The sequence below is a fragment of the Heterocephalus glaber genome, unplaced genomic scaffold (assembly GCF_053883595.1).
Source record: "Heterocephalus glaber isolate CG9 unplaced genomic scaffold, H.glaber_assembly_v1.0 deba00000621, whole genome shotgun sequence".
NCBI lineage: Eukaryota > Metazoa > Chordata > Mammalia > Rodentia > Bathyergidae > Heterocephalus > Heterocephalus glaber.
The window spans coordinates 2,523,851-2,538,390 of record NW_028258153.1 but is presented as its reverse complement, the minus strand read 5'-3'; the positions used below and the strand labels follow the sequence as shown (position 1 = coordinate 2,538,390).

The following is a 14,540-nucleotide window of genomic DNA, read 5'->3' as shown; positions in this document are numbered from 1 at the left end:
TAATGTAAAATAGGAATAAAAGGTCCAAAGGGGTAGGGGTAGTGGGAGGCACAGGGGAAAGGAAAGAAGGGAAAGGAAAAAATGCTGAGAAATGGAAATAAAGTCTTTGTAAATAGGGAAGGGTGGAGGGGGTGAAGGGAGGGCTAGGAATGGGGAAAAATAAGAACCAAGATGCATTATGTAAAGGTACAATTCCCAATGAGAAATGTAATTGTGTTGTATACCTACAATGTACCAATAAAAGAATTTAATACAAAAAATAAAAAATAAAAAAAAAATAAAACAAAACAAAACAAAAAAAACAAGTGGTGCTGGAAAACTGGCTTTCCACATATTGAAAATCAAACCTCAACCCAAATCTCTCATCATGCACTCAACTAAAATTGAAATGGATCAAAGATCTAAATATTAAAAATATTTTCTGATGGAAGATAGAATAGGTGACTCTAGAAGACATAGATGTAGATGAAGGCTTCACGAACCCCAGTTGCACGGGAAATATTACAAAGAGTCAACAACTGGGATCACATCAAGTTAAAAAGCTTCTGCAGAATGAAGAGACAACCCACAGAACGAGAAAATATTTTTACCAGCTATTCCTCAGACAAAGGGCTAATATCTAGAATATATAAACAACTCAAAAAAATAAGACCCCCCCCAAATTTAAAGACTCAGTCTGAAAATGGCCACCAGAAATGAATAGACACGTCTCAGATGAAGTAGAAAGGCAAATAAACATATGAAAAAATGCTCAACATCACTAGTCATTCAAGAAATGCAAATTAAAACAATGCTGAGATTCCACCTCACTCCAGAAAGAATGACTATGATCAAGAAATCAACCAATAACAAATGCTGGCAGGGCTGTGGAGGAAAAGCAATCCTTCCCCATTTCTGATGGGAGTGTAAACTGGTACAGCCACTATAGAAATCAATAAGATTTCCTCAAAAAACTAAAATTAGAGGTTCTGTTTGACCCAGCTATTCCCCTTCTAGGTAGAAGGAGTTAAAAATATCATACTAAGGTAATATATGCACACCCATGTTTATTATAGCAGCACAATTTATAATAGCGAAATCTTGGAAATAGCCCAGATGCCCATCAAAAGATGAATGGATAAAGGAAGTGTTGGGGCCAGGGATTTAGCTCACTGGTTCTGCCACCTGCTCTGCAAGCGCAAGGACCCGAGTTTGATCCCAGGTACAAAAAAAAAAAAAAAAGGGTGTGGTATTTATATACAATGAAGTACTACTCTGTCATAAAGAAGGATAAATTTGAGTCATTTTTAGGGAAATAAATGTACCTTGAGAACATAATGGTAAGTGAGATAAATCAGACACACAAGTTTAAACATCACATTGGTTCTCTTGGGTGAGAAACCCAAAGGGTAAATAAGGAGCATGATGGAAGATAGATATCAGGAAGTAGGAAGAACATGTTCAAAGAGGAATGAAAAGGGAAGGAGGGGGGAGGGAAAGAAGGGAAAAGGGGAAAAAAAAGAAAATGGAAGGAAAATGTTAGGCCACAAACATGTAAATAATCTTGGCTAATCGGATGAAACTGGAAAATGGAGCAGCTATACAAAGCAATGAAACATGAACAAAAGCTATGATTCCTGACTCTCCCACACGTAGTTTGGGTTTTCCAGGGGAAAGAGGTTCTCTTTCTAAAAGCAGCTTTTGATGTAGATATTTTTCTCCTTTTTTGTTATAAAAAGATTTTGCAGAATTTGCACGCAACGATGGTGAATGCTTAGTAGTAAAATGTCTCATTTTTGTGGATGGAGAAAATTCTGGTGTTTTAATGTCTCTAGGGACCCTTTTCAGAATATCCCAGTTTGTGATGACTCAGTTCAGAACAATTCTACCTGGATCTTTTCTTTTGAACCTTACAACTGTAGAGTTTGAAAGAGCTAAAAAGCAATAAAAATATGTAATACACCAGGGTCTGGAGGTGCTGAGGCCCCAGGATCTAGTGTTGGGCCTGAATGCATAGGTCTAAATTGCAATGGGGCTGGGATTTGAAGAAAGATAGGGGCCCTCGCCCCTAACGCCCTGATGTGCTGTGCTTTCCCCTGGCCCTCGTGTCGGCAGAAGGCAGTGTCCCCTCTGAGACCATGTGACTGAGAAGGCATGGATGCCCCTGTAACCTCACTGCAGTGCTGTTTGCCTAGAGCCCATTCCTACAATCAAATAAGACCATGGACTACGTGCATTTTATTTTAAAGGGAAAAGTCTCATGATTAATTCACTATCTATGGGCATGTTTGAGCTTGCTGGGACAACTATCTGAAATAAAAAGTAAAAACTATTAAGAAAGTAACAAGACTGAAATTAATTAAAAAATAGTTCCTAGGAAAGACAACTCACAAATTCGGGTATCTAAGTGCTATTGTAAGTAAGGTACTGGGGATATAGCTCAGTGGTAGAGCACTTAGCGTGCACAAGGCTGCACTGAAAACACTCAAAAACCCCAAAAACCTAGGAACAACTTTCTTCATTTTAGACCACTGTGTTTCTTTGTTAGTCCCCAACCCTGCACTGAATTGTTTTATTGACTTCTGCCATTGGGTAGTTTCACTAAGAAAACAGGAACTATTTCTATAAAATTACAAATTTGCTAGTAGATTTCTCAATTTTTGTCCTCAAATCTCAGTGATGGAAGGAAGCTTTGAGATCATTCGCTTTTACTTTTTTAGTCCATATATGTAAAAATTAAGGGTAGAGAGAAATTTACCTGCTCAGTGCACTTGCTGATGGGTTAAGGGTTGTTCCAGGCTAGCCTGGTGCTTTTTTCCCAACACCAGCTCCCAGTTCCACCCCATCACCACCTAAGCCTCCCCTAGTCCATATTTCCAACCACAACTGACAATGAGATGGTAGTTTCCAGTTTTGTATGCTGAATTAAAATGGAGTGATATCTGTTGTGTATACATTTGATATCCAAGCAATATTAGTCAGCCTTCCTGTCACTGAGACACAATGATTGATACCCACGAATTCAAGGAGGAAAAGTTTGCTCATGGTTTCAATCCCTGATATGCTGACTAAACAGAGACAACATGGCAAGAAGGAATGGCAGAGAAAAGTGCTTAGCTCCTGGCTGCTGGGAAGCAAAGCAGGGAAGAATGCCAGAGATGAATGGGCGGAAGGCATATGTAGCCTCCATGGCTACCCGGCAGTGTGCTTTACTTATGTGCTAGATGCTTCTTCATCCAGTGAAGTTAAACGTCAAGATTAGAGATCATACAAGCAATCAAACTGTGCAGGCCTTCTGGAGGCTCTATTTAGTGAGATATATAGCAGTTGAGGTTATTAATGTTGTCATACAGATGTGTGTGATGCTCCCTTTTCTGCCCACCCTTACTTCCCACACAGATGTCTTTTGCCACTTTTCTCCCGCTCTATTACATAACTCTTGCTGAGTTTTCTCTTAGCTAGTCACCTTTGACTACTGACACAGATCCAAGCCTTGTAAGTACCATGGGGCAAACGAGGGTGAGATAGAAAATCTCCTCCACTGTTGGTTCCATTCATTAATTTCAGTCCCATGCTTTGACCTCGTGCCCAAGTTTATCAAAGGTCAGGAGGGGTTTTCTGCCCAGTCGTTGGCCAAACATCCTACACTGGCATCAGTAGCAGCGTCAGACCAGCAGGGGGTGCAGTGAGTTTGAGCACCAAAGCTGTGTGTACTTTTTGAATTTTCTAAATAGCTGAATGAGACATATTATTGCATAAATATGTTTAAAATATGCACGGAAGTAGGCAGATTTATTTTAAATTAATTAGTCTGTTTGTAATTATACACATAAAACACAAATTCATTGTCATTTGTAGGAAATTCATACAATACAGAAAAAATGAAAGTTTCTCCATCCCTAATTCTTTCTCTAGAGAAACTGTTTTCTCTTTTCACACATTTTTCTGTGCACTAGCAACATTAATGCATCCAGAAATATAAAACGTTTTCATAAATAGGATCATACTTCATTTTACAACTTACTTTTTCACTTAATACATTTTAGACATCTTTGTGTTTATGTATCTATACATATTTATATTATCTCTCTCAAAAATATCGCTGCCTAAGAGTCCAGTGAATGGATGTTTCATGGTTTATTTGATGGTTTTTCTGTTGAGACTTTCAGTTGCTTTTAGTTGCCAACTATTACAAACAGTGGACTCCTTGTAATATGCATTTCTCTGGTTCAGATACTTAGGTATGAAGATATGTGCATTATTAGTTGTTAAGAAAGATTTTTGAGAGTGAAAATGGAGGACCCGTGACCGGAAGCTCTCACAGTTGGAAATAATGAGCGTACTGTGGCCTGGCTGTCTGCTGTACCACAGGGAGATGCTGGTGACGTGGACGCACTGCTGTGTCCCTTCACCTCACAGCTGCATTCAGCATAGTAGCTCATTTGACTCCAAGTCATAACCACCAGGACACTGACAATCCAGTGTCTGCTGCGAGGGAGAGATCTTTATTTGTTACCCAGTGGGATGGTGTGAGACCGCAGGCAGCCAGTGACAGGAAGAAAGGCTCAGAGAGAGAGGCTTGGGGATTCTGATTGGCAGACCTTGGCGCAGCTGGCCAGGGGGGCGGGAGGACCCGCCGGAGTGGTGTGATTCCCCATGGGTGATGCGTTCTCTATTTTTTGCAGTTGGCCGCCCAATCCCTGATCACCAGACCCTGCACCCAACCCAGGAGCAGACTGAGGAGCTGCACCAGATCTACATGCAGGAGCTGAGGATATTATTTGAGGAGCACAAAGGGAAGTATGGCATTGTGGAGCATGGCACTCTCATTTTTAGATGACTTTAGTCTCCCAGGGCATTAAAGAGAAGAAGAAAGAATCCCTTTGAGAGAATAAATCCTCTAAAAGCCAATTATTTTTTTCCTTTGGATTCTGAATCAAATTTGTGACTGAAAAGTATTATTTACGGTTGCAGATGTTGATTTTTACCTCTAGTAAATAAAAACGCAGTAGATGACTACTGCAAAAGATTGGAGATGACTATAAGGCTTTTAATAATTTTCCTCATTTTATAGGTTATGGAGGGGTACAGAATTATTCATGTGTTCCCCCTCCAAATAGAAAATGGACAGCTTCAAAAAGCCCATTTTGCTAAACATCACCATAATGTGACATGTTGTTTTCACTAAGTGGGACAGCTGTTGTGCAGCACAGCTGGAACATGTAGGAGACAGTGTATAAAATAATTTGCTTTACTGAGAGCTAGAAGAGGTTTTTTTTCTTAATGAATAATGTCATGTTTAATACTTAGATAATTTGATCCTTTATGTGTTATGTCAACAATTTTATGCAGCAGCACAGCATTTTTATGCCAGTTTGGAAACAGGATGGATTTGTCACATGGAAACCTGTGTGGGTAAGAGCCCACCTCATTTCTGCCCCTGCTCAGCAGCGTGTGCATTTGCTACAGACTTGCAGGTCTGTTGATGAAACATGATTTCGCACATGTTTAGGATACTGAAAATTCCCAAAACTTCTTACGATAGCAGATTTACTTTTACTTTTCTTCCCAAATGGTCTTTTCACTGTACACCAAGCTCTGAAAGAAAGCACCCTTCCTGGTGAGAGGTGTCCACTTCACAGCAATCTGAGGTTGAGTCTTCTCCGAACCAGAGCAGGGAGTTTGTCTTTCCTGCTTCCTGGTGTCTCCTGAATGCCTGGTTACGGCACCAAGTTGGCACAGAATAAGCACTTCTTTAATGAGTGTATTAGTAGTTCAACACTTTGCCATGGTATGAAGATTTTTAAAGCTATTCCATAGAATGAAGCATGTATTAAGACCCACTGTTATGTTTAGCCCTAAAATGGCCCCAAGAGTCTCATGTGCTTGGAAGGTGATTAGATAACAGGGGCGCTATACACGAGTCCAGTAGCCATGCTGGTAGGAGGCCTGGTTAGAGGTAGTCACTAGGAGAGTGACCTTGAAGGGTATATTCTTGTCCCTGGTCCCTGTCATCCCTTTCTTTGCTTCCTGGCTGTTGTGGCATGGAGACCCTAAGATCTAGAGATTATTCTATTCTCTGCCAGATGTACTGAAAAATAACATGTCATATATGCCATGCCCCTCTGTCTTCCTGTTTCTGCCATAAAGTCAGCTTACCATGAAGTTAAACTGTAAGTCAAAATAAACCTCACCTCTTTTAAGGTGTAGGTGCTTCTTGTCCCAGTGACAAGAAGTGAAAAAGCTGCGCATTTTCAGAAGGAGAAATTTTCTCTGTCTGATTGCCCTGCATCACTAATTGGTTGTACTGTAAGTTGTTTCATCAATAGCAAGCCAGAAGGAGGTTTTTGATCATTAGTCACTAAGCATTAAGTAACTAGTTCCTAAGTAAGAAGAATATCTTGGTTCCAAACGATGCTCATTACCAGCTGTTTGCATCTGTACTTGTTCCATGCTAGGTGTCTAGGATCAGTATAACCGATTTACTTCTGATTTGTTGGTAAAAGGTCCTTCAGCTTCTAAGTGTTGAAACACTAAGCCTTGGGCTAGAGCCTGGATTGGGTTCAGCAACAGCAAAATGAAATTCTACTGGCTGAAGTCTTAAGAAGGAAAGCATCTCACACACTAGAAAGTAAGCCTTCAGACACTAGAAAGTGTCTGAAGTCCTTCAACTTCAACTAAGTGATCCAAGATCCATTGACCCATGACCTTAAAATCAATTCAGTTTTTTTTTGTCCAAGCAGGTCTTTTGAGTTATTACAAATCCATGAGTTGAAGCCCATTGAAGAAGTATATTAAAAGCTGATGGCACATGATCTTTTGTGATTTCAGAGATGTATGAATTTTAATTTCTCTATCAGGACCTGGACCACCCATCAGCAGCTGGATTTAAAACTCACACTTAGTAAAGCAGAGGCAATAAAAAATTGGAAAAATTCTCTCATGAATTTGTTTAGATTTTGCCATTAAAAAAATCTGAACATAGCAACTTAATTTTGGCATATGTAACATGTTATTTTTCAGTATACATGGCAGTGAATGGAGTTACCTCTTCACTTCTGAAGATCTCCAGAGTACTTAATCCAGCCATCCCCGAAGTCTTTCATATATTCAAAGCATAACCGGAAGTTCCATATCATCCTATAGGTTGTAAATGAATCTCCTCATATGAACTTTTGCTGTCACACAAATGCGGGTTCTATATTACATTCACTAGTGTGGTCTGACAAAAATCTCTTCTACTTTAAAGGTTCTTGTGTATTGTGCAATTGCACATGATTTTATTTATTTATTTTTTGGTACCAGGGATCAAACTCAGGACCTTGCGCTTGTGAGGCAGATGCCAGAACCACTGAGCTAAATCCCCGGCCCCAAACAAATTTTTTGTGTTTTTTTTTTTTTTTTTTTTTTGGTACTGGGGATCGAACTCAGGTCCTTGCGCTTGCGCAGCAGGAGGCAAAATCACTGAGCTAAATCCCCGGCCCTGCACATGATTTTAAAGCAAAACAAATACTACAACAAAAATAACCCAGAACACCATGAAAGACATTGGGCCTGTTGCCTTGGAAAAATGTGCCTAGATGCTTTTCTATTTGGACATTTCTTTCCCCTCTGTTTTCCTTGTCTGCAGGGTGCAAGCTGAATCATTTCCTTATCCTGCAGCTAAAAGTTTCTGATAGGACAGTGTCAACAGCCAGCTCCAACTGTTGTGCTTACACTGAATGTTGCAGTTTAGAGGCTCCCAAAGGATTGAATCCAGGGCCCTGAGTTACATCCCCAGACCATTTATTTACTTATTATTTTGAGAGAGGATCTCACTAAGTTGCCTAGGCTGGGCTTGAACTTGTAATCCTCCTCCATCAGCTTCCTGAGTGTCAGGAATTATAGCTGTGCACCATTGCGCCTTACAGTGCTAGATGGGCTCCTGCCAAGAAAACAATCAAAATGTGTGCACATCAGGTGTTCTGGGGGAATATTTACCACATGTACAAGGTTAAAAGTAAAATCCTTATTTTCAGTAGAAGGTATTCCTGTTGTGGGAAGCATGGAATCTGGTTGTAGTATCCGTACTTCCGGAACTTTACCTCTCATCAAAACTACCTCACCAATGCAGACTATCAAAGAGTGGGATGAATATGAAAACGGTTTTGGGTACATTTGCTGTGTATTTCTTTCCTTTAACAAGAGACACTATTGTTGGGATTTGTTTACTCTTTTTTTTTCCCAAGTACACCAAGATAGCTAGTTGTCATATTTGCATTTCTTAACCTAAGTGACATAATAGCTATTTGTTGGGCTGGAAGAGTTACTTCAAGTAGAATTTGTATATATTTCCAAGGGAGAAAGGCCAACTTATAAAACACACAAGCACTTGCTCTAGTTTCTTAATGATGATAAACACAGAAGCAATTTTCTATATTTAAAACAAAAAGATTTCTCTGATTGAAACTTTATGTTTCAACAATTGCAGCTAACCCTCCCCAAACACCTAGAGTTTAGTACATTCAATCCTTATGTGAAAAGAAGAGAGGTTACCTCCATCCATAGCTAACCCATGAGATGATGAATTTCTCAGTAGCTGAATCTGCTACTGAGTCTCATTTGCATTTTGACCACAACAGAGCAGGACTTCAGCGGTCTCTCAGTGAATGCTAGTGGCACTAACCTGAATTTGGGGTGGGTTGTGCCAAAAAGCAAGTTTTAGAGCAAAAAGAGCCATCATAGTTTAATTGTTCCATCTGCAGATGAAGCAGTGGAATCCCTGTGAGGTTCACGCAGATCACCCGGACTGGGTCCATATTCCTGTGTCCCAGATTAAACAGGAGGTACCGTTATTCCATGGTCACTGGTTGATAAACCTAAGAATCTTCTGTAAAACAAAAGTATCAAAAGGTAGACTACAGTTAAAAATATACACTTTAAGCAAAGAATTGCACAACTCTGAAGCAAGCTCTGTCTTATTGGTATTAAGAATATTTTTCTTTTTTGAGACACTATACCATGTTATAGATTTTTTGCAAGATTTCTCTTGGTGGTATATCCTGGGCAAAGTCCAAGATTTCAAAGTCCACTAGAGCCTTAGGCATTGGAGTTCTGCCCCAATGACCGAAGGACCCAGAAAAGGATCTTCCTTGGTTTCATCCTAATCATGAGTAAGGGCCATGGCTGCTCTGTTACTCAGACGGGGAAGTAGATCTTGTCACCATATTGACAGCCCCAGGATCACAGTCTGTTATGCTCCAGCCTTATGCAGCTGGCTTGTCACAGCTGCGTTTTTAAAAAATAATTCTTATATACTGATTGGGAATTATCTTAGGCTTCTTTAAGAATACAGGTGAACCTGACATTCCTTGTATTCTCAAGGGCTGTGTAGTTCTGTGTAGTTCTCTCCTGTTCTGTTTCCAGACCAATTTGGGGTTTATCACTTTCTGGTTGGATTCCAAATCCTGCTATATGCATGTCCAGTGATGTGGGGATACCAAGAATCCCTAATTCGCTCACCCTTTTCTGTATTCCAAGATTTCATTTCAGATAGTCCTTTAACTTCTGGGCTTAGGCTACGTGGCTGGGTGGCCTGGGCTCAGATCCTCCCAATGTAAACCGAGTTAGGAGTGAATCTCAGTGTCCCATTGGCTCTGTCTGTGTAGCCTCTGCTTGACATTTTTCACTCTTGCTAAAAACATCTAAAATAATAAATAAACCTCTAAATTAATAAATAAATCTCTCCTACTTAAGTTGTGGGTGGTGGGTACAATGTCTTGCCAATGGGAATATAAGACAGATTTTGGTACCATGATTAGGTTTGTTCCATGACTATACTTGATCATGCAATTCAGAAGCCTTTGGAACTAGATTGCTGGAGGAATTTGGAAAGGTTTTGTGATGCCAGCTAGAGAAACCATAGAGTACTGTTAGCTGAAATTGATAGGAGATTCTGGGGGATTTAGCTCAGTGGTTCTGCCACCTGCCTCGCAAGCGCAAGGTCCCAAGTTCAATCCCCAGTACCAAAAAAAACCATTATGGGCCAGGGATTTAGCTCAGTGGTTTCATGGCCTGCTGCACAAGCACAAGGACCAGAGTTCGATCCCCAATACCAAAAAAAAAAAAAAAAAAAAAAAAAAAAATTGTTAGGAGATTCTGATTGGAGCTCAGAAAACCAGAATGCTGATGGTAATGCAGACTGTAAAGTGCAGGTTCAGGAGGTTTGGGTTGAGGATAAGAACTCCATTGGCATTTGGACTCAAAACCATGTGTGTTATCCTCTGAGAGAAAATTTGTCTACATTTTGTTCACATCCATAGACTTTGCAGAGGATTGAGATTAATAGTGGCTAATTATTCTGATGAAGGAAATTTCAGTGCAGACCATAGCATGAGTGCTGCTTGTCACTTTGGGTGAAATTTAGTGAAAAACAGGAGCAAAAAGCGCATTTAAAAAGTTTTCAGTTTTGCCAGAAAGGAACCTCCTGCAAAGTTGGTGCAAAGGAGAGCATGGTGGCTAAAAATGTTAGCATTACAAAAAAAAAAAAATCAAGTACTTTGCATCAGGACAATAGAAAACATGACTTGAGGGCATCTCAAGAATCAGTAAGAGCCTGACATTTGCTCTCTGCTTCCTGATGGCCATGATGTGCACAGCTTTTCTTTTTTAGTATATGTGGTGCTGAAGCGAGCACAGCACAGCTTTTCTTTGCCATGCTGTTTCTGCCTGGGAGCCAGCTCACCATGGACTATACCCATGAGCCAAAATCAACCTCTCCTCCTTTAAGTTGTGGGTGTTGGGTCTGTATCTCAGTGATGAGAAAATGATAAAGACAAAGGCTTTCTCCTTAATGTCATTCAATCCTATGGAAGAACAGAGTTTACTACTTGTGGAAATCTTTTTACAAGAGATGGTGAAGTTTTATCTTTTCTATATGGAACATGTTGCTCTGTGTTTTTTAAAAATTGTCAATTTGTAAGTTTTGACCAATAAATGTGTTTTTATGCCCAATTGATTAATGTGTTCATGTGGTTTTTAACCTGGATAGAATGCTTTTCATTTCCCACACCTGGGCAAGGCTGAATTGCTACAGGTGAATACCAGCAAGGGAACTGAAATGAAATTATGAACACTGAAAATTCTGCTACTGTGGAGTCAGTACTTAAAATTCTTTTGGTGGGATTTTTTTTAAAAGCAGAAAGCATGGGTGGAGCTAACTGAAAACTGCAGGTGCAGATGAATAAAACAAGAAGAAGCAAGGGGAATGGGAGGAAACAGAAGTCAGGAAATGCCACCATCCCAGGCAGTTGGCATAAGAACAAGGCTTCTCTGATTTAGAAATTCAAAACGTTGTACGAAAATGCATAGATTCCAGATCAAGTCAATCACTGCTAATGAGTACAAAGTTTCTTTTTTGGGTGATGAAAATAATCTAAAATTAGATTGTACTCATGGTTATACAGTGCTGCCAATATACAAAAATCCCCTGAATTCCACCCTTCAAATGGGGAAATTTTATGGTATGTGAACTATATCTCAACCAAATTATTGAATTACATCAAGTCAGTCATATATTTGCCAAAATAATGGGAAAAAACCCTAAGTTTATTTTTTTAAACAGTGTCTTGAGAATGTTATGTGCCTCACGTTGTATGGCAAAACTGATAACTTTGACTTTTGAGACCTGGTAGTGTTTCTGATGTTTATTATTAAAATATGTGTTTCAGTGCTCGCTTCGGCAGCACATATACTAAAATATGTGTTTCAATACTCCTTTTCCAGTATTTTATTGGGTTGAAAACATGCCATTGTATTGTTGTGCAAGATATCTTTTGATTTTTTCCCCCAGTATTTTATTAACACTACAGCATATACTAAATAAATATTGTCATAAGAAATAATAGTCAACATGCCTACTATCTATAGTGCACCAGAAACAGGGTCAAGTACTTTGCCTGGTCACTACTGTTTTTATACTGTAGGCAACTGGGGCTCAGAAGGGTTAAGAACTTTGCTGGAGGAAACCCTAAATGTAGTGGGTGGTGGAGCACAGACAGGAAAGCAGGTTCTATGGCCAGAGCCCATGTTCCAAGCGTAGGACTCAGGTGGCTGCTGGGAATCACACATGAACTTGCTGTGTAGGATATGTAACCACATACCCTGCACCTATTTAATGAGAGGATGGGATGCTAAGGTTTTTTTATGGGTATGTCTACTGGTGACTCTAAATCCATTTCTTTTCTTTCCTTTTTAAAATTTTTATAATTTTGACATCATTTGTCAAATAGCTAGTTTTAGAATAAAAAATAAGAATTAGCAATTTCCCATTTTAAGAATATCATTTATACATTTCTTTCCTTTTTTTGAATTTTGTGTAGTACTGGGAATTAAACCCAGGGCCTTCACAATGAGTTATATACCCTGTTCTTTATTTTATTTTATTGTTATATTTTTGAGACAGTGTCTCTTAAGTTACCAAATTGCCTAGGCTTGGCTCCAACCTGGAATCCTCCTCCCTAACCTCCCAGAGTGCTCAGATTGCAGGCATGTACCACCACACCCCACTGTACTTTTCAGAAAACGTTCAGATTTGGAGATCAGCAAGTGTCTCTATTTTTTTTTCAAGTGTCTCTACGCTCATGAAACCTAAAGACAGTGCTTGTAAAAGAATATAGTTGTGGGCTAGGAATGTAGCTCAGTGGTGCCATGCCTGCCTGGCAAGTGCAAGGTCCTGAGTTCAATCACTGGTGCTGGGGGAAAAAAAAAAAAAAAAAAATATATATATATATATATAGAGAGAGAGAGAGAGAGAGAGAGAGAGATAGTTGTAATCAGAAGAAAATGCTTTCATTTACATACGTATCAATATGTAAAATGCAGAGGTTTTTTTCATAAGCGAGAGGGTAGCAAATGCCTTTGAAATGAAGAATGTTATTCCCTAGATGCTTGATTTTAATTTCTAATTATCTACTCAAAGTTGTTAGAGAAAATGTTGTTATATAATAGTCTAGTAGTGGACAGAGGAACATGTGGTTGTTAATCATTTTTCTAGAGCCAAGACTGCTGGCTGTTGGGAAGTTACCTAAACTCATAGGTATGTAATGCCCAATATTTAAATATTGCAAAAGTGTGATCAGTTTATTAATATCATCAGTTTGTTAATAGAATACTTTAATGGAGATCTTGGGCCAGTGATTTAGCTCTGTGGCACCATGCCTGCCTCGCAAGCACAAGGTTCTGAGTTTGATTCCTGGTACAAAAAAAAGTAGTGGAGATCTTGACCTCTGGAGGCAAATATATGCAAAAATTTCTATGTTTTCCACAAAAGCTATTTTGTAAAAATTTAATTTTTACACTAATACATAAAACCAAAGATTGTACATATTAATGTGGTACCATGTGACATTTTGATACATGTGTACACTGTGTAATATTTAAATCACGTTAAACATTTCTATCTCCTCAAACATCATTTCTTTATGGTGAAGATACTTGAAGTCTTCCAGGGTTTTGAAATATTCAGTCCATTGTCATTGTCTCCAGGCTCTTTTCTGCACACTAGCATCCCACAACTTCTTGTCCTAAGTGTACCCCCCGAGCACCCACCGATCAACTGCTCCCCATCCCTCTTTCTCCCCAACTTTGATAACCAGCATTCTACTCTCAACTTTTTCATATACTCCATAGGAGGGAGGTCATGTACTGTTATCTTTCTGTACCTGGCTTATTTCACTTCACATAATGATCTCCACCTCCATCCACTTGTCACAAATGACAAGACTTCATCTTTCTAAATCCATTCCCTCACCTAAAGTACCCCACATCCTCAGCATTGAGAACAACATGTAGGGGAGTCTTTATCTCATCGCAAAATATTATCTCCAGCATTAAAAGGACAGAGCAAAAAAGTTTCACAAATAGGCCAATTAAGCATTTAAAAAGAACACCTATTTGGTTAAAAGTCTTGACCTTTTTGTAGCTATTACTATATAGAACAGTAGCTAGGGAAAGTTCATTTATTTTCTTTTTTTCTTTTTGTTTGTGTTTTGAGTAGTCCAGGTTAGCCTCAAGTTCACTATGTAGCCCAGGCTGGCCTTGAACTTGTGGCAATTCTCCTGCCTCAGCCTCCTAAGTGCTGGGATTATACGCATGTGCCACCACATCCAGCAAAGTTCATTTTTCATATGGCGTTTTAACATTTATTTTATATCTCACATGTATGTACATGTGTGTTTCTAGATACCTGTTATCATTTTTATCCATAAGAAAGTTGCCACATGTTCCAAATTTAAAGAGAAATTCTCCTGCTCCGCCTTTTCCAGCTTTTCAACAACAGTACTACAAATTGTGGACTGAGAGGAAGTTCTGCCTTCAGTTTCACCTAGCACTGACATATTTCTGTGATGCTAAAATAAAGGAATTCTATAGTTTCTCTTAGGTTGGTTGATGATATGAGCAGGATCATAGATTTGTAATTTCTTTTTTGGGGGGGAGGGTACCGGGGATTAAACTCGGGTCCTTGCACTTGCACAATAGGCAGCGAAACCACTGAGCTAAATCCCCAGCCCTAGTAGATTTGT

General features: G+C 39.3%; 1 protein-coding gene across 1 annotated transcript in view; it reads left to right on the top strand.

The window, feature by feature from the left end:
• Positions 1-11,802, top strand: part of Mogat1 (monoacylglycerol O-acyltransferase 1) — a 32,689-nt gene extending 20,887 nt beyond the window's left edge. The window contains exon 3 of the mRNA XM_087205962.1: positions 4,665-11,802. Coding sequence (XP_087062088.1) covers positions 4,665-4,819 — 155 coding nt within the window. The 3' untranslated portion in view covers positions 4,820-11,802. The remainder of the gene's footprint in view (positions 1-4,664) is intronic.
• Positions 11,803-14,540: the final 2,738 nt, after the last annotated feature.